The 21,560-nt window shown below is 37.7% G+C and overlaps 1 protein-coding gene across 5 annotated transcripts in view; it reads right to left on the bottom strand.

The window, feature by feature from the left end:
- Nucleotides 1-4,320: 4,320 nt before the first annotated feature.
- Nucleotides 4,321-21,560, bottom strand: part of TNKS2 (tankyrase 2) — a 62,071-nt gene continuing 44,831 nt past the window's right edge. For 4 of the 5 annotated variants that reach the window (XM_082339389.1, XM_082339392.1, XM_082339391.1 and 1 more), the window contains 6 exons: nt 18,397-18,494; nt 17,469-17,543; nt 13,080-13,185; nt 10,847-11,033; nt 7,499-7,655; nt 4,321-6,669 (listed from right to left, as the gene is read on the bottom strand). In XM_082339389.1, the coding sequence (XP_082195515.1) occupies nt 6,607-6,669; nt 7,499-7,655; nt 10,847-11,033; nt 13,080-13,185; nt 17,469-17,543; nt 18,397-18,494 (686 nt within the window). In that variant the 3' untranslated portion in view covers nt 4,321-6,606. The other variant, XM_082339388.1, reaches the window with a different exon arrangement.

Raw genomic sequence — 21,560 nt, 5'->3', positions numbered from 1 at the left:
AGTTCCATATAAAATCCATCTGGAAGTGATTTTTGTGTATGCGTCCAGATATACAAATTCTTCCCATGTGCATAACCAGTTGTTTCCTAACAATTTATTGAACAGCTCCTTCTTCCCACATGATCTGTAGTGCTACCTCTGGTGTATATAAAAATCCCATTTATACTCTGTTCAGTTGGTCAGATGAATCCATCCCTGCACCAATATTATTACACTTAGTTACTGGAGCCTTAATGCTATTCTTGACATCTGGTCCTCTCGCTGACGCCCCCCTCCCCTTCAGGAATGTCCAGCCTGTTCTTACCCCTTTACAGATAATTTCCTACTCATTTAAGATTCTTTCATACCTTTTGGGAGAAAAAAAGTACATGAGTCACCTATGATCCCCACTTTTGTTGGAGTGTTCTTTTACCTTTTTTTCATCTTTACAGTTCTATTTCTACTCTTTTAGTGATTATTCTTAAAATTTTAATATGCATACTTAAACTCTGAAGCTCATCAACACTTTAAAGTTTCTCCTATCTTCCATATTATGATCAAGTAGTACTTTAAATTCCACCTTGTTTTTAAAATCTCATATCTATTTATTACTCCTATGGTATTTTTATAGACAATGCTTAAATAGTTTTGTTTAAATAGATAAAACAGTCCTGCTAGGGACTTCCCTGGTGGTGCAATGGTTAAGAATCCAACTGCCAATGCAGGGGACATGGGTTCGAGCCCTGGTCCGGGAAGATCCCACATGCCATGAAGCAACTAAGCCCATGCACCACAACTACTGAGCCTCTGCTCTAGAGCCCGTGAGCCACAACAACTGAGCTCGCGAGCCACAGCTACTGAAGCCTGCGCGCCTAGAGCCCGTGCTCCGCAACAAGAGAAGCTACCTCAACGAGAAGCTCGGGCACCGCAACAAAGAGTAGCCCCTGCTCGCCGCAACTAGAGAAAGCCCACGCACACCAACGAAGACCCAGCGCAGCCAAAAATAAATAAAATAAATAAATATAAAAAAATAGTCCTGCTACAAAATTCAAAAGGAATAAAAGACTATACAGTAAAAAGTCTCTTCAACACCTCTGTCCCCTGGCACCTAGGTGTCCTCCCAATAGTTTGTGTGTATCCCGGAGGTGTTTTACGCATAAAGAAGCCAATGTATATTGTACTTTTTCCTGTTTTACACAAATAGACTACCAAATCATACACAGTCATCAACCTCTTACTTTTTTCATTTATTGTATCTTGAAGATGATTCCTTATCAGTTAATAAAGTACTTATTCTTTTTTTTACACGAGTATAATTTCAGTCTGTTTACCAACACGTTTACCAATTTCTTTGTTCACCATGCTTCTTGCAGTCCACTCCTTCCTTCTGGATTCAACTGCCTTCCTTCTGGAATAAATCCTATGAGTTCTTTCAGTAAAATCTGAAAATGTGTTTTTCATCCTCTCTTTTGAATGCTAATTTACCTCTGTATAGATTTCAAGGCTAACATCAATTCTTTTCAACACTTACAACTTATTTTATTGTCTTCTGGCCTATATTGCTGCCATTGAGAAGCCTGCTACAAGCGTAGTTATTCCTTTGCAGGTAATAACTACTAATTCCTTTGCAGGTAACTTTTCTTTTTAGTTGCTTTTAGATTTTTCTCTTGTCTTTTGTAGTTGTACTATATGTCTAGAAACAGACTTGTTTTTATTCACTCTCCTAGATATTTGTTACACTTTCTTAATTTGAGGATCCATACCTCCTTTAAAATTCTGGAAAAATCTTCAAATATCTTCCTTCCCCTATTACGTTGGACCTTCTCATTCTATTCTCCATGTTTCTTAGCCTTTTCCTATTTCCCATCCCTTCCTCTGCTATGACCAGGGTATCTTCCTGATTTATCTTCTAGGTCACCAATTCTCTGTTCATAGATGCCCAATCTGTGCTTTAATCTGTCCACGGGGCTCTTAATTTCATTAATTATACATTTTTTTAGTTCCCCAAAAGACTTAGCTTTTCAAATCTACTTTGCCTTTTTCAGTGTCATCTTTTCTAATGGTTTTTATGCTTTCCTCCCCCAGCCAATCATTTTAAATATTCTTATTCCATAGTTATCCTACATTAAGTTTGTGAGGGTGCTAAAGCTCTAAGGTTGTGTCTACTGACTTATGCTCACAGTGGATTGTTTTGGACTTTTGATCATGAGTTCATCTGAGTGGAGCTTGTTTCTTCGGTACTGTAGGAATATGATGCAGGCCTGGGTTATGGGTATGTCTTCCTTCCCCAACCAGGTTGCCATCATGTCTGTCTGTGTGCTTTTGTCAGTCTTTTTCAAACTGAGATCCTCAGCCTCCTAGGGACATACATACCTCATATTTGAGCTTCTTAAGGTTTCATTGGAACAAAGGGACCAGTCCAGTGGCAAATAAATTTTGCTGTTTTAAAATTCTATGTTCGATAACTCAACCACTGGTCCTGGGGATTCAGGGAAATAATAATATAATTACAATAACCAGTTTTTGCCAAGTACAGCACTTAGTGGCACATACAGAAAATCATTTAGTTCCCTCAACAAACCTATGAGATAAGTACTGTAAGGCTTATAAAGGTTATGTAATATGTTCAAGGCTGTAAAATTGGTGTGGGATAGGGTAAAATTCAAATCCAGATCCATCTAGAGCCCAATCACTTAACCACTATTCACTCAACAAAAATTTACTGAGGAACTACTACGTGTCAGCCTGTGCTAAGTGATGGGTCTAGTGGTAAAAAAAACCAGATACCTTTCTTCTACCTTTCAAGTTATCTGTGAGGGACTACTGTTTCTGTTTTCCTCTTAATTTCCAATTTGTTGCAGACCAATATTTTAGTTAAAGAAATTTAAGAGGACTTCCCTGGCAGGCCGGTGGTTAAAACTCCATGCTCCCAATGCAGGGGGCACGAGTTCGATCCCTGGTTGGGGAACTAAGATCCCACATGCTGCACGGCACGGCCTTAAAAAAAAAAAAAAAGAAAAAAGAAAAAAGGGAAAAGAAATTTAAAACATTGCATCAATGTCAAACTGCTATAAAAGTTTCCTCTCAATTTTTGTTTTCATCTCTCCACGGGCTGGTAACAAATAGTTGGCAGACCAGCCCCACCTGCAGGCCACTTTTGCGTAGCACTGCTCTACAGTGTATTGGCAGACCATCTGAGGGGCTTTGTGCAGATTTTTGTGATGCGCACATTTTTGTGGTGAATAACAAAGTGGAGAAGACACTTCTGACAATGGCGGCTTGTATGTGGAGAGCAAGAACCTTCTAAGAAGGTATCATTAAGTATTTTATGTCAGTCTTCCTCAGCTAGTAAGCATGAAAAGGAGGAGGCGGGTAGAGATTCAGCAGATAGTGAAAAGGCCACACTACAGTCTAACTTTATACAAATCTGGCAGTTCTCCTGGTGAAGAATGTATACCACCATTTGCTTCCTCTGTTACTCTAGTCCTCTAATAGGACAGGACAGTAGGTAAAGGGCCAGTCAGGAATACTAATCACAAAAGCTTAGGGAAATTTATTTGCAAGTTTTCTTTCCTCATCACCCTGCAAACAACTGGATCACATCATACAATGGCATGCATGCTTAAGAACTAGCAAGAGAACACTTTAATATTATACCAACTCAAGCAGTAACATAAAGCTGCTAAAAAATATTTCAAAGCCAAATGACTTATGGATTATTTGCACCATTATTCTCCTATTATGGAAAGCAGGGACCTGACCACACACACAGACACTTAGCATATTGAAATCTAAAATACATTTATCTTACTATACTTTCTTTTAAGAATAATAAATACTACTAACTTTAAGATTTGTAAAGTTATAAAGAAATTTTCTATGACACAGAATACAAAAATATATTCCTATTCCTCTTTATAAGTTAAGCTATATTTCCCAGGGGAATTCCCTGGCGGTCCAGTGGTCAGGACTCCGAGTTCTCACTGCCAAGGGCCCGGGTTTGATCCCTGGTCGGGGAACTAAAACCCCGCAAACTGTGTGGTGTGGCCAAAAAACAAAAAAGGATAGATTTCCCAGGAAACAGCGTTAAGGTTTGCCAAAACTTTTGTAGGATGGACTAAATGTCTAAAAGCGTCTGACAGCTACTTTCATCTTAAAGCGTCTGAGGAGGTATGGTCATGACATTCAGTATTTCAAATTTTAAACTGCAGTCTTCATCACTATTAGACTCAGAACTACATGATTTTCCTGCAATTGTGGTTTATTGTAATCTTAATCCATTTTCTGAAAGACCATTCAACACATTTATACTATTCCAGTAATTACCATGCTACCCAGAAAAACAAGTGAACAGTTTATTAAGAATTAAATGAGGGTATGGAATGTGATACAAGTAAGACACTCAAGATGGATATAATAGTACTACTCACACAAAAAGTTAAATCTCTTAAAAAAAAATCACAAAAGAAAAAGCAATTCCATCATCATAAAGTAAGGTATTTCATGCAAAAACTTCAAAGAAATCCCCAGTCACCCCCAAACCCCCCCAAGCTCCTAACAAAAAGCTATCTGAAATATTGCCATGCTAACATATTAACCACAATATAATCATTCATAGAAAAGCAACACACTAATTAAGCAATGGATTAGATGAAACAACACAGGCTGCAATATCGTAAACTCATAGACCACGATGATTTTACATGATAAGCAATTCCAGAGTCACTCATAGGGTGAGCAGTATGGGCTAAATGTTGAGAGATAAGGTATGTAAATATAAACTCCATTAACTCATCTCATTATCTTCTAATTATAAAACCTAGAAGCTTCCAGAACCTGAAAAATTACATAAAATTTGGCATACTCCATTTGTGTTCCAAGAATGACATTAGGATCATACTTGCCATTATTAGAGAGCTGTATAAAAGCACTTCATGGTCAAGAATTGACCTCTTAAATGATCACAATTTACATCATAGAAACACAACTCCAGATATGCATTTACTGTGATTAACTCTTACTCAAGACAAGAAACATGATTTTCTAGCACTTTATGTACAAATTACTGCAAAAGCCCAGTTAATTTAGAGACCGAATAAAATGTAAAACAAATGTGAACTGGTACAGAGAGTGGAGGGGAACAGCCTCATTAACAAAGATTTAATGGGTAACAATCTTGCCTTGACTTCTGAGGGAACTACAGTCAACAAACAGACTGCCAAGCTGTAACTCATGTCTCTGTACCAAGATGCTTTAGCATATTTCATGGAAAAGATAGTTTTACGTTAAAAAAATAGGAATGGCATTTTATGGGATAGCATTCCCCTCCACAGCTGCCAAACAAGCCTGGTCACCAGGTGGTGCATAAACAAAGCGTATTCCCAAGTGGGTGTACCATATCATGATGAGGCAACCCAGGAGCGGAAGCACGCATTTCACTGCACCTGCCTATTCAGGGGGCCAGGAGAGAACTGGGACACCTACATTTCATGGCTTTCGGTTGAGCTTACCTATGGTGTATAGATTGGCTATAAGTAAAACAGTAAGGCCAAAGAAAAAGAACAGGAGAAAAATACTTAGGAGAAAAAACTACCCACTCCCATCTGCTATTTTTTTCCCTTTAGATTTAAGGTAATTAGAACAGGCTGGAAAAATTTCAGGATTACCCTTCCCACATCTGAAAATTCAACTTCCTATTTACATTCCATGAAAAGAACACTATAATTGTTCAGTGGCAGGATTTAGCCTCTCTAAAAAATAGAAGCTCTTGCTCTAATTTTCACAAAATGACATGAGAAAATTTTCCAATGTGAAACCCAGGGTTTGAGGCTAGTAAAGAAGTTTCTTTAATAATCAGGACCATCAAAGTTAGAGCTCTTTGGAATGTGTGTTATACATACAAAGTTATCACAAATTAAACTCCCAGAGTATTTATGAAACAAGCTCTTAAATGGGAAAGACTTCTAATGAGACATAAATGCTTCCATCAGCAAATTAAATCTGATGAATCGATCCTTCCCAAGTGACAAGGTCTCTGCTAACAACTCAACATAGCCTCTGGAATCAAAGGTAAAAGATCATTCAATCATGATGATGCAAGATGAAGTACAGATGAGCAGTACATATGAACAAAATTTGTAAACCGCTGCAGTTCTAAAACAGTAGATTTATATTACAAAGCAATGTAAATAAATATGGGGCTAGTACAAAAGCTCTTATTTACAGTTTTACAAATGAAACTGTATTCAGTGTAAATGCTGTGTTTTAAAGAACACAGTACTATATTAGTAAAATGAGTTCTGTTGAGGGGAATTACAGTTTCTGTTAGGATCAATGTATAACGTATAAAAGATTCAAGTTAACTCTGTTTATAATTTAGTACAGACAAACCCAGTTTAACCTGGAATGGCATCTGTTAAAGTGCTGAAAAACAGGAAATATTTAGAAAACACTGTACATTATTAAAGCTTTATCAAGTCAGAATGTTAAAATCCTTTCACATTTTTAACCTTTTGCCACAGGCTTGTGGACAAGATGATTTTTCTCAGCAAAGAAGTAAAACTTACGAGGCCACCAGCTGCTTAGATGATTTTAGGTTCAGTGTTGCTAGTTTCCTAAAACAACTATTTATCCATCAACCATACCTTCAGGCCTTACAATCTGGTAAGTAATTAAATATTCAGGATAAGCCTAGAAGAGAAAGATTAATTCAAATATTGGTAAACAAATTTTTTGAAAGGAGACTTATTATAAGGATTCCTAGGGAAGAGGTTCTAAATTAGTGCTGTGGATCAGAATCATCAAAGGGCATTTTCCCAAAACAGCCTTACCTTGACTCCAATCCCTTAGATTCTGAATCAGCAGGTCTAGGATGAGTATTAAGCATGTGTTTGTTTTTAATAACTGAGGTGATCCTGATACATATCCCCAGTACACAACGCTCTAGAGATGCTTTTGACTGGATCTATGTCACTAAGAGCAAGAGGGAATTACACATTTCTTTGCTACAGAGAGGTTAACTATTAAATATAGGATTCTAATTAATTATAATTTACAGAAGCTAAAAAAAAAAAGCATGGTTGACAAAATCTGAATAAGGTCTGTAGGTTAGATATATTACATTAATGATATTTTCCTGATTTTAACAATTTTAAGAGAATGTCCTTGATTTTAGGAAATACACATTGAAGAATTTAAGGGTAAAGAAAGATGCCTATTACCTACTTCCAAGCAGCTCAGAAAAAAAAAAAAAGTATACACACATACAGTAGGGAGAGCATGATAAAGGAGAAAGACAGAATGCTAAAATGTTAACATTTGGAAGATCTGGGTAAAGGGTATAAGGGAATTCTCTTTATTATTTTTGCAATTTTTCTTTAAGTCTGAAATAATTTCCAAATATGAGTTAAAAAGAAATCCAGCTCTTAAGGCAATATGCCTTGTCAATTTAAAAGATTTGTAAGAGGTTAAAGTATTGCTCTAAAGCATTTTTGAAGATGAGCAAATAAAACTGAATTACCTGTTCTCCTCTGTAAATAACATATTCAGCTAATGCTAGGCCATTTACACTGGGTCGACCAGTGACTGAGTGATGTCCTGGTGGAGAATGTGCCATTTTCATTGCACTGAACTGCAGGAAAGACTTTCCCAAGGTTACCCGGCAAAAGAGCAGCTGCCTGTAACATGTGAAAAGGAAAAGATCTCCCTGAAGACAAGTCGTACATGACAATTTTATTTATGTACACTACATAAGCTTTTTAATGCATTTATACGTGAACACTTATGACGGTTTCTATCATTTTACCCTTTAAAGAACTTTGTAAGAATGTCTTCTACTACTCTCACTAATGAAAGAATTTGTCACTTTAATTAATCCTTATTTTAACTATAAAATGATATAGCAATTGTAATAATCTTAAAGTGATATAGACTTTGCCATCCTGTTTGTATCCCAGCAAAAGCACAAATCATAGCCCAAGTGGGAAGGAGGAGGAGGCTTTAAGGGGCTTCCATGAAGTGCCTTACAAAGCTGAACATTTACCCAGGTAAGTCCTGTTGATTCCACTTTCAAAATGTATTGAAATCAATTCTCTTCTCTTAATTCTACTGTCACTATTGAGTCCAAATCACCAAAATTTTCACCTGGACTGTAACAATGGCCTTTGAACTAGTCTTTCTGTTTCTACTCTAATTCCTGTCTAAATTATTTTCCATCCAAGCAACCAGTGATTTAGGGGAAAAAAACAACAAACAACAAAAACCATAAATCAGATTGCATCGCTTTTCTGCTTAAAACCTTTTAGAGGCTATTCACTGTGCCTGGAAGAAAATCCAAATTCCTTTTAATGGCTCTAAAGTCTCGAATTTTACTCTGTGTTCATTATGCCCAGGCGCATTAGTTTTTTTTCCCACAGGTCAAACTTTCTTGCCCTATGGCCATCAGACATACTGTTTCCTCTGTCATCTAGAATGATATGTATTCTACCACTCTTCTACTGGCTAATATTCATTTTTCAAGTTTCAGCTGAAATGTCATGTCTTCAAATAGGTCTTCCCTCACCAGAAGTTTAAGTATTACCTTCCCACTCCCCACAGGCATATGATTGGCCTTCCTTAGGTCCAATGAACTCTTTATTACTTCACTGTTTCTCTAATTTTCTTTCTATAGGAGAAGAGGAGATTTGGCGGACTAACTGATGATTCTGTCTCCAAAGAAGACGGGCTATGTACTTTTTATTCTAAATATGCCCTTTGGAAACCTTCTTAGCGTTTCTTTCTTTCTTTTTATGTATATATTTATGGCTGCTTTGGGTCTTCATTGCTGCACGTGGGCTTTCTTCTTAGTTGCAGAGAGCGGGGGCTACTCTTTGTTGCGGTGCGCAGGCCTCTCATTAAGGTGGCTTCTCTTGTTGTGGAGCACGGGCTCTAGGTGCATGGGCTTCGGTAGTTGTGGCTTGCGGGCTTCTAGAGAGCAGGCTCGGTAGTTGTGGCGCACGGGCTTAGTTGCTCTGCGGCATGTGGGATCTTCCCGGACCAGGGCTCAAACCTGTGTCCTCTGCATTGGCAGGCAGATTCTTAACCACTGTGCCACCAGGGAAGCCCTTCTTAGTGTTTCTAATAGATTTTCTATTATAGTCACAATCAGTCCCATGATAATCCAGCATACAGAAATCTTAATTAATAAACTTATTTCCAGACATACAAGCATTCTACTTCAAAGGCAGCTGAGAAGAGGTACTCGAACAATGCTTACTACTAATACTAATAATCAGAACTATTTAGCCTCCAGATAATATATGACAAGTAAAAGTAGCAATGTTCAATTTACAGAATCTTAAGAAATTACAAGCCTCCTAACCATTCCAACTTATGATCTAAAATAGAAATGGGTGGGAGGTCATACCCAGGAGGACTGACTTTAGATACCTATGTGAGTCTAAATTTAGGGGGAAAACAACAAGAACAAAACATAAACAGTCTTTGTTTCCCTTCAGGACTACAGTCCTTTACCCTTGGTAACCTTTCAAAGTCAGCTGGGAATCTTTTAAAAATCCCATGCACAGACCAGACCCGCGACCAATTAAGTGAGAATCTCGAGGGTGGGACACAGGCATTAGTTTTTAAAGCCCCTTAGGTAACTCCAATGTGCTGCCAAAGCTGAGAACTACTGCTCTAGGGTTTCTACATCAGTGATCAGAAGCTTCAGCATCAGCTAGGAACTTGGTAGAAATTGGTAGAAATTCAAGTTCTAGGGCCCCACCTACTAAATCAACAATTCAGGATGCATGCCACCGGAATCTGTGTTTTTACTAGCCCTCTAGGTGATTCTGAGCTTGCTCATGTTTGATAGCTACTGTTCTAGGTCTTTATAAGAAGTGTCCTAACTACAGAATAAACCTCAGTAATTAATCTTACTTGAGTTTTCAAATGGTGAAAGATAATTTATTTACCTATGAGGATTTTATCAATTCGACCCAAGTCATTTGAATGATTTTAACAACTGAGTTAGACCAGGGTAACTAAAAGTAGGAAAAAAGAAGTACAAAGTAGTTCTTTGATAATGTGCTTTCTAAAGGGATTGATGGGGGCTTCCTTGGTGGCGCAGTGGTTGAGAATCTGCCTGCTAATGCAGGGCACACGGGTTCGCGCCCTGGTTCTGGGAGGATCCCACGTGCCGCGGAGCGGCTGGACCCGTGAGCCACAACTGCTGAGCCTGCGCGTCTGGAGCCTGTGCTCCGCAGCAGGGGAGGCCGCGATAGTGAGAGGCCCGCGCACCGCGATGAAGAGTGGCCCCCGCTTGCCGCAACTAGAGAAAAGCCCTAGCACAGAAACGAAGACCCAACATAGCAATCAAGCAATCAATCAATAAAAAAAAAAAAAAAAAAAAACTTTAAAGGGATTGATGTATTTTATTATAACTTTTTGAGTAGTAACATCAGAGACTGAGGATTAAGATCATTATCACAATGGAAGAGAGACTCCCTCATCACACATCGCCATGAAATGATTAGGTGTAACAAGTAATGCCATTTTAGCCTTTGAATACTAGATTTTTAAACAGTCCACAATAAAATCTCTTTCATGCCCAGTGATATTTTCTATTCCATATTCTGAAAGCACCATGTGCTCTAATGATTGAATGAGTTGAACAGGTCAAGTGCGTAGAACTGTGCTTGGCCCATACAGATCATTTAATAAATATTAGCCATTATTAGAACTGGTGAGAGGACCAAAAGCAACCTGAAATATGACTAGCTTGGATTCCTAAAGTTGTCCGAGATAATGTTTTGCCCCGAAAATTTCTCAAATTTGAAACCAGTTCTTATCTGATTCTTATCAAAATAAACGAGAATAAGTGATCTCTTACCTGTGGCAAATGTAACAAGATCTGTCTTTGTGTACTGGACACCCAGTACCTCCTCCGATTCCATACACATATTGATTGCTTTTGGAAGAGTTTTCAGCAAAATAGATCCCAGCTCCAAACATGCCACCTATGTAGGCATGCCTTTCGTCAAAGCCTTTATGAATAATTGCATTCACAAAGGGAGACCCTAAAATACATATAAATATATAACATTTAAAAATTATCTTAGAAGAAAAAGAACAAAAGTTAAAGCCCCTTAGAAGTTAAATTCTTAAACATATATACACCACCACCACAATAAAGCAAAATCAAAACACAAGGGTTAACAAGTTAACTGTCAGCTAGCTCACCACTTTAGAATAGTTATTTTAGAAGAATTGCTAATATGAATGAATGTTTCTAATAGGGTAGTGGTTCAGATGCCAAAGTAAGGACACATACAGATTCAACTAGAAAAACAAACAGATCACCTGAAATATCAATGCTAGAGTTATCAAATTCCATGCCCCAAATTCATATATATCCAGAACCAAGAGTCTCATAATTCACCTCTTATGGCAAGGCTGAATGCAATTAGGTCATGCAATGACGCCCACATCTGTGTACTTTTTCTAGATATCAAAAGTGGCCAAAGTGATCTTTTCATGTTCATTTTCTTCTTTACACCTCCTCTCTCCTATCCTTCCACTTCTCTACCTTTTATCACTTGCTAGTACCAGATTTCAACTGTAAATGTGGTGTGTTCCTTCATTCCCTACATATTGACTTCTTTCTCCTCCTTCCTTGCACGTGTGCCAAGAAGAAGCTTAGCCAAAGGAGAGGAGGTACTAAGCATGGGTACCAGGCCAGGGAGTGGAGTGAGGCTGGGGGTTGGGAAAAGCCAATATAACACAACTAACTGATCCATCAAGATCAGTGTCCCTGTTCATAAAGGGACAGGAAAATACACTGAATTCCACTTTACAGAAATACTGAAGAATACAATAACTTATTTGAATTTGGAAAAACCAAAACCATTTCTATTATAAAACAGAAAAAATCATTCATTACAACCATCAAGTCAATACATAAATAAATATGCTCTGTGCCAAGAAATTATCACAATGATTTTTAGGGTTTTGGGATGAGAAGTACCATTTAGATATTATATACCAATTCAGTCTGCTATAGCCATTCTTCCAGGGGACTGTGACATTTAAATGCTGTGTTTTATAGAACTTTACCAGCCTCTAAAAATTTTCTGCAATCAAAGCCAACTGAAGGAACAGACTGGCCCGATCATGGGTAATGTGCTTGAAGACTTGATAAACACTACATTAATATCTATATTAATTTTTGCTATAAACACGAAACACCAATCATCAACACCTGCCAACTTGCAACATAAACAGGAAATTTCAAGAATGACAAGTAATGGTGCTCTCAATTCAACAAAAGTTCTCAGAAAACTCCACAGGTTCAATGACAATGGCTCTTTTTGCTGAAGTTAAATGTAGCCTTGACACTTAGAATCACAGTCAGAACAGGATGTATATATTCTTCTGAGGCAATTTTCAGATCTTATTTTAACTTTAATTCACCCAACCAGTTAAAAGTAAAACACACCATTTTTCAGAGTAATCATCACACAAAATCAACTATATTAAAATAAAAGGGAAAATATGAATAGTCAACATTCTCATTTCTACACTGTTATGGTAATCCTATTTATACACTACCCACTGTAAAACATGCAAACTCAAAAGACGTTAAAAATACAGGGACTTCCCTGGTGGCGCAGTGGTTGAGAATCCGCCTGCAAATGCAGGGGACACGGGTTGGATCCCTGGTCTGGAAGATCCCACATGCCACGGAGCAACAAAGCCCGTGCGCCACAACTACTGAGCCTGTGCTCTAGGGCCCGCGAGCCACAACTACTGAGCCCATGCGCCACAACTACTGAAGCTCACATGCCTAGAGCCCGTGCTTCTCAACAAGAGAAGCCGCTGCAATGAGAAGCCTGCGCACTGCAATGAAGAGTAGCCCCTGCTCGCCGCATCTAGAGAAACCTCGTTCACAGCAACATAGACCCAACACAGCCAAAAAAAACCCAAAAAAATATAAATGTAAAGATTTACATAAATACTGTTTATTTTTTTAAATGACATGAGGAATATAAAGATTCATTATTATTTCAAACCTGACAAAAAATGTGGAGGAGGATGGTGGTAGGGTAGGGGGAGAGGAATCTTACCATGAAATAGCATTCTTTCATTTGCATGGTTGTGGTTTTCTTCAGAAACTTCTTTCCTCCTGTGAGTATATCTTTCCCATAGTTTCTTGTTACAAACTTTCTGAATCTTTAAAAAGAAACCAGAAAAATAAAATCTCTAGATCATAATAATTAATCTTATCCAAAAATGGGCCACATAGGGCCAGAAGAGAGGCAAAACTTTTCTCTGAAATATAAATTATGTGTTATTTTTAGTCAACTAAAAAACTTTAGCCCAACCATAAAAATGGAAATATAGGTACATTTTGGAAATCAAAAAACTACAAAGGGGAAAAAAGGTATATGTAAAGGTCAAGCGTACTGTTAATTGATTAAAATACTTCCATTCTCATTACTTTAGAATTACTACTAAAACATCTCCAAATCAGACATGCTGAGTTCTGTATGGAAGTATAAGAAAGAGAATACTATCTTTTCCCCCCTGCTTTATCTGGCTCAAAGTACCATCTTTATCTGTTTTTAATTAAAAATATTTGAAATACACAAGTCAGAATGGCCATCATCAGAAAATCTACACACAATAAATGCTGGAGATGGTGTGGAGAAAAGGGAACCCTCTTGCACTGTTGGTGGGAATGTAAACCGATACAGCCACTATGGAGAACAGTATGGAGGTTCCTTAAAAAACTAAAAATAGAACTACCATATGACCCAGCAATCCCACTACTGGGCACATACCCTGAGAAAACCATAATTCAAAAAGAGACATGTACTACAATGTTCACTGCAGCACTATTTACAATAGCAAGGACATGGAATCAACTTAAGTGTCCATCGACAGATGGATGGATAAAGAAGATGTGGCACATATATACAATGGAATATTACTCAGCCATAAAAAGAAACGAAACTGAGTTATTTGTAATGAGGTGGATGGACCTAGAGACTGTCATACAGAGTGAAGTAAGTCAGAAAGAGAAAAACAAATACCGTATGCTAACACATATATATGGAATCAAAAAAAAAAAAAAAAAAAGGTTTCCAGTGTTGTGACTGAAACCCGTCAATATGGCGGCGGTCAGCCGCGGCCACTCGCTGAAGAACCTCCGAATAGAGGGCGGAATGACAGCGGCGAGGAGAACGTCCCGCTGGATCTGACCCGAGGTTTTTGTCTCTGAGTTGGTGATGCTTTGTTAGAAAAAGATTCCACTGCCCATCTCTTGGTATGCATATCCCCAAGAAATTAGAACTGAGTATTGCATAGGAAATTGATTAAATACTTGACAGCAACCTGGCAACATGTGCTTAGCATAGATGAGTAAAATAAAGAGCATTTTACATATTTCAATATGCAAAAGCAAGAGTAAATGTGAAAGTGAAACAAAAATATTCAACTATACTGAAGGTGAAGAAATTTTGATGAAGTGCATTTTCTAAACGTTGGTAATTTTAAAGATATTAGTATTCACTCCATTTAAAATATTTTTATGCATCTGCTCTTTGGAATTATGGAAAACAATGACTGGAATTCCCTGAAGGTGGGAACATTTAATAACCTTGGAATATCCTTGCTGATTCTGAGTCTAGACTGTTCAGTTCACTGAACAGATTTAAACTGAGTGTGTATTATTAGCTCCCAAAAGAATACTTGTTTTGGGACTCCCCTGGTGGTGCAGTGCTGAAGAATCCGCCTGCCAATACAAGGGACATGGGATCGAGCCCTGGTCCGGGAAGATCCCACATGCCGCGGAGCAACTAAGCCTGTGCACCACAACTACTGAGCCTGCGCTCTAGAGCCCGTGAGCCACAACTACTGAGCCCGTGTGCTGCAAATACTGAAGCCCACGTGCCTGGAGCCCGTGCTCTGCAATAAGAGAAGCCACCGCAATGAGAAGCCCGCACACTGCAACGAAGAGTAGCCTCCATTCTCCACAACTAGAGAAAGCCTGTGAGTAGCAGTGAAGACCCAACGCAGCCAAAAAAAAAAAAAAAAAAAAAAAAGAAAGAATACTTGTTTTTAGTGGTGAATTTTGAGTGATTGTTTGATTCTATTAGGAGTGGTAAAATGCAGTAAATCTATATTTTTAACCATCTTTGTCAGGATTATATTAGATATTGCTCTTGTACCTACTGGTACATGATTTTTTTTCCAAATTATTTTAAATGATTTTTCCTAGCCTAGAGCTGAACTAGTGTGGTAAATTTTTTGCTGTCTGATATGATCAGAACTTGGTCTAAAATGATATTTTGATTATCAGAACATTTCAAATTGTGTGAAGGATTTATCAAATGATGTGTTGTTTTAGCAGGCAATCTAGAAATTATATACTTCGAAGTAGATGTTGTTTTCCTTCTAAGCAGTCCTCTTGGAAGGGCATGTACTTGTTCTAGTGGTGATGTCACTGTTCAAAACATTTAAAAAATTCTGCTTCCGAAGATTATTAAAGCTTAAAATGTTGACTTTAAAAAAAAAAAAAAAAAAGGTTATGAAGAACCTAGGGGCAGGACAGGAATAAAGACGCAGATGTAGAGAATGGACTGAGGATGGACTGAGGACACGGGGAGAGGGAAGGGTAAACTGGGACAAAGTGAGAGTGGCGTGGACATATATACACTACCAAATGTAAAATAGATAGCTAGTGGGAAGCAGCTGCATAGCACAGGGAGATCAGCTCAGTGCTTTGTGACCACCTAGAGGGGTGGGATAGGGAGGGTGGGAGGGAGACGCAAGAGGGAGGGGATATGGGGACATATGTATATGTATAACTGATTCACTTTGTTATAAAGCAAAAACTAACACACCACTGTAAAGCAATTATATCCCAATAAAGATGTTAAAAAAAAAAATTGAAATAGCCACACCAAACACACACACACACACACCCCTACCTAGTACTCCCTCTATCCTTCCCTATCCCTCCAATTCCTAAAATTTGTCTGGATTAGAGTTAAAGATGGATACTGGTTTCATTAGGAGTACTGTCAAAATTCACAATCCTAGTGCTGTTTCTTAGCTGTATTTAAGGGTGCTACAGCCCCCTGCTGGTTCTAGAACACATCTGGGAGCTGGTGGTTTTAGTCTTGATTCAAATTAACTCAAAATACCATCACAGACATAATCAAGGCACACAACTGGCATAAACAGAGCTCATTAATGTTTAAAAATAAAAGGGAACAAAGTTTTATCAATGAAAAAACTTTTCTTAGATATTACATTAAAATACCTTTATAGAGGAAGAAAACAGCATACCTCCCAAATTCAGTAACTTTGGAAATCAAACACATATTCTCTTCCCTGCCCTCACCCTTAACAAACCTCTACACATTCTGTTACTGCTTGCACACAAAATGGACTTGACTGAAATTTGCCTGTAGGAGGAATAATTATTTGTCTTATTAAAAATTACTATATATCTATCCATGAATAGAAATCTCAAGATGTCACTCAGGTCATACTATGATATGAACTAATAAAATACAGCTCCCAGAAGAATAACCCTTTCACCTGAAAAATGAATGTGTGCTTGTTTTATATCATCTTATTTCTAAATAGTATGAACACAGCAATCTCAATGAATAGTTTTAGTATTCACAAATTCTAAAATATGACATCTATTTGTATACTCATAATAGTATATTATTGTGAAACAGTAATACAACACAGCTGAAAGATTTGATACTGTTCACCTTTGAGTTTAAAATTTAGGTATTAGAAAGATACTTGCCACATTTTAATTATAACTCTAAGTCTTATAATGATTAAGAATATATCAATGTAGTTAATAGAAAATTATTATGCATCTCAAGTAGAGCATGCAGTTTGGTTGCTATATAGCTTAAACAACAACAACACAAACTAGCAAAGCTGAAAAAGGTCCTGAGAAGAGTAACTGATATCAATAACAGTCAGGACTCTTTAAAACATTATTTTTAAAGACTATTTTTGGAAAGATGGAAGGTATAGAAGGAGTACTACTAAAATTACCAAAAATTGGTATATGTGGGGACCCACAGAAACCTGGAGTAGTCACAGTTAGGACAAACAAACCATGGTGTAATTATAAACACGGGAGTCCTTCCATGAGTCAAAAAAAATTCAACTTTGTTACAACAGAGTACCTTAATAGTAGTTTACATATTTAAAGTCCTAAACCTGCAGGATTTATCTTTACCCCAAGATAAAGCATAATCCCTAAACTTAAATATGTTCAACAGAGGCTGAACTAGTGTTTAGTACAGAGATTTGAGGATCCTAACCTTCCAAGGACATATTATTTCCCAAAACATCCCCCCTGATGCCCTGTGAAAGACTTATTGGGCTGGACAGATTACATTCTTGTGAAAGTTAATCATGGCTTCAGGCTTTGAAAACTATGGTCTCAGTAAACTTTATTTTCACTAACTTATTACCTTGAGAATATTGTATCTGTTGAAGATTCCACCTGCATGACCTCCATCTCTGTGCTCTCGGACTGTACTCTGCATCTGACGGAAAAATATTTCAAATATACGTGCGTTAGCTTTTGTGTGTTTTTTTTGATTTAGGGAACATGGTTCTTGACCCATATGATTCTATTTTTGAGAATACAAAATGGGTTTTTAATATTTTTGTTGTTTAAGGAATGAGTTCTATAAGTTCACATGTACTATTTTTGAGAGATAGCAGATAGCTAATACAATCAATCTAAAAATACATACAGGTGAAAATTATATAATGCAAACTACGGGAAGAAAAAGAAACAAGCAGATGCATAGGTGAGCTAAACATACAAAGCCAACCACCTGACATACCAAAAAAAACCCCAATGATTTATTTGTTCCCATTTGTTTTGCTCTAATAAAGCACAATTTGTATATCATTGAGAGTTGGAGTTTCCTGAGCTTTAGAACTAAGTCTCACTCAACTTTGTATCTCTGTGCTCAGCTCACACAATTAGGGTATGATGTTCTTCAAAGTGCAAGGCAGTATTCTAAGATTTTGGTGGCTAAAAGAGTTTTGTGGAAAGAAAGCTAGAAAAAAATTTCCTAGATAAGTAGCATTCACATGTTCTGGGTCTTGTCTACGATACTGGGCTTTGCAATTGCCTTCATGAAAGAAGGAAATATTAGCAACCTCTTCTTCAACAGAATTCTGTGTATTAATTGTAGTGCTGAACCAAGTTATTAGAATTAAGGTTCACTGAGATAGTGTACTTTAAATGCTGATTTCAGAAGTTTTCCAGGTGGTAAAGAGTTAGGGACATTAAAAAACCCTGCTACATACATGTTCAGGTAGACCTGGAAACTTCTGGGAAATTTAGCTACTGAACCAACATTTATTTAAGGTATATGAACATACCTCTTCCTCCACAGACTGAAACTCTTTATCATCAGGAGACAGATCTATGAGAATTGTTCCACTTCCAGAGGTGTTCAGAGTTAAGTATGGGTTAAGACCTATCAAATGAAATTTAAAGGTAAAAAAAAATTTGCCAAAAAACCCCCCCAATAAACATCAACCCAAAACAACCACCTAATTTATCTGATGCTTACTATCAATTTTAAAAAACTTTTTATTTTGGGATAATTTAGATTTACAGGAAGGCTGAGAGCACTGAGAGTTCCTGTGTACTCTTACTCCACTTCCTAATGTTACCATCAGGAACATTAATGTTTCCTTAATGTTACCATTTTACACAATCATAGTACACCTGTCAAAAATTAAGTAAATTACAGACTTTATTTGGATTTCACCAGTTTCCCCCACTAATGTCCTTTTACTTTTCCAGGATCCAAACCAGAATATCACACTGCATTTAGATGACTGTTTTTTTAATCTTATAAGTCATAAGGGTTTTGTGAGAATAGTTCAGAAAATCTTTCTATTCTTCATTTCCTATCTGTCACATGTTTTCTTCTTCAAAGTATTTCCTTTATTAACTAGGCAGCCCTTTCAGCATTTGGTCCCTTTATTTTTTGTAAAACTGAGGAAGAAACTTGCATGGCCTCAGGTAATTTTAAATCATCCAAGAATGAGAAGTCATAAAGTCTACTAACGATGGAATGCTTATTCTAACCCATGATAGATTCTTTAATTCAGCAATGAATGTCATATTTTCTGAATGTCAACAGTCAAGATAATCATATATATTTTTGTATCTTTACTCTCACAAAAGCTTTTTAAATGGAATCTTAAAACAGAATTCTCTAATTTCTTTGTTACATCTGTAACACAACTCTCCAGATTTCCACAAGATCTCCAGAGCTCCACTGTTTTCTCAGTTAAGGCTCAAATCCTTTACTGCTGGGTTAATGCATGGCGGTTTGCCTCTGGAGATTAAGAGCACTGTTCTGGTCTGAGTAACAGTACTACCACCAACATGCCAAACTCTGATAAAGATGTATAGATATGGCTGAACTACAATGTCTAGAAGAAGTATGGAGACTATACAGAGGAGGTATTTTATAGAAAAAACACTTAACAGAATAAAGTCTGACAAACACTTGACTAAGCCATCTTCTAATGGCCTCAAGAAGACATTTATCAGTGCTGAAAGATCAGAACAAGTAATCTATTTTTTAAAAAAAATAAATTTATTTATTTATTTTTGGCTGCGTTGGGTCTTTGTTGCTGCGTGCAGGCTTTCGCTAGTTGCAGTGAGCGGGGGTTGCTCTTTGTTGTGGTGCGCAGGCTTCTCATTGTGGTGGCTTCTCTTGTTGCGGAGCATGGACTCTAGACGCGTGGGCTTCAGCAGTTGTGGTGCACGGGGTTAGCTGCTCCAAGGCATGTGGGATCTTCCCGGACCAGGGCTCGAACCTGTGTCCCCTGCATTGGCAGGCGGATTCTTAACCACTGCACCACCAGGGAAGTCCCAGAAAAAGTAATCTATTGACCTGATGCACTGAATGATAGCTAAGGCTGTTAAGTCAGCGAGATGAGAGACTGTCAGAAGCTTGCCACTGGTTCCATTTTGCAAATTGGGTATAATATAGGTATAGAATCCTGGCTTCAAATGAAAATGAGGAAGGTGGTAACTTTATGTAGGAAAGTGACCCTGATGTGCTAGATCAGACACAGTCATTCTGTGTCATGATGTTTCTCCTCCATGTAGGAATGAATGTTCCTACTAAAGTGTAGCTGGATGTTATCAGAATGACCAGAGGCAGCATGGAGGTACGGACCTCTGACACTTGAAGGCAGTATATCTGTTTCCATCATTGTTTCCTGAGCCTTTCATCAATCTTAACTGCTATCCTATCAGATCCAGTGTTTTCTAGTAGAGTCATGATGGCAGTCCACAACTGAGGGTTCTAGTTCCTCTTCATACTAACATTCCAGGGAGCCATGAGTCTTCCCTCTTCTTCTTTTTTTTAAAAAATTAATTAATTTATTTATTTTTGGCTGTGCTGGGCCTTCGTTTCGTGTGAGGGCTTTCTCTAGTTGCGGCAAGCGGGGGCCACTCTTCATCGCGGTGCGCGGGCCTTTTCACTATCGCGGCCTCTCTTGTTGCGGGGCACAGGCTCCAGACACACAGGCTCAGTAGTTGTGGCTCACAGGCCTAGTTGCTCCGCGGCATGTGGGATCTTCCCAGACCAGGGCTCGAACTCGTATCCCCTGCATTAGCAGGCAGATTCTCAACCACTGCGCCACCAGGGAAGCCCCTTTCCTCTTCTTTATCTCATAAAATTTTGTCTTCTATACTAGAAATATCCAAGACTATCTCGCATTTTAAATGTTTTGCCCCAGTTCCTATCAGGCAAGTAAAGTGCATCTACCTTTAATCAATTCTATTCCAGAATTCCAGTTTAAAACATTCTTAGCTTGAATCACCTGATTTTCAAAGCTCTCTTTTTTCTTCTTCAAGAGATGGACCCATCCTGGCTAGCATACATCCTTCCCTAAAAATTCTCTCATTTTTGCTAATGGGGGTTTGTCTTTAACCACAGTTGTACAGCCAGGTCTTCAATTACAGGATGCTTCTGACCCTGGGGTACATCACTCCCTCAGTTTAACAATGAACTTAAAATGTGGTTCTGACACCTAAAATAATTCATCTTTTATACCCAAGACCTGATATACAGGAAGTGTGAATATCTATTGAACAAATGCAATTTGCATTTTCCTAACGTATCAACATTCAAGAGAAATAAAATATTATTCAACTTTGTTTCACTAAGTTTCTTTAGTTGCAACATTACTGTTCCCCAATATTTTTACTGCAAGTGTTTAGAATTTAACTATTTACAACAAAAGAGATTCACAACATTATTTTATGGGCAGGCCTGAACACCTAGTCATTACCTATTATATTACAATAAGATATTAGATATCCAAGTTTCAGATCTTTTAGAACCATACAATTTTTGAGCTGCAATAACTTCAGAAATAAGTGAATGGAAATAACGGAAAAAATTTCAGAGATAAAGCAACACCCACATTTCTGAATGGCCCAGACATTTCACTTAGGTTCACAGAGTTAAAGGTAGCAGCTCAGGAAGCTTAACAGTGGTAGATTTAAGATT

This window comes from Balaenoptera borealis, assembly GCF_965194805.1.
Source record: "Balaenoptera borealis genome assembly, chromosome: 10".
In the NCBI taxonomy this organism is placed as follows: domain Eukaryota; kingdom Metazoa; phylum Chordata; class Mammalia; order Artiodactyla; family Balaenopteridae; genus Balaenoptera; species Balaenoptera borealis.
Note: the sequence above shows the minus strand (reverse complement) of the source record. Positions and strands in the feature narration are given on the sequence as shown.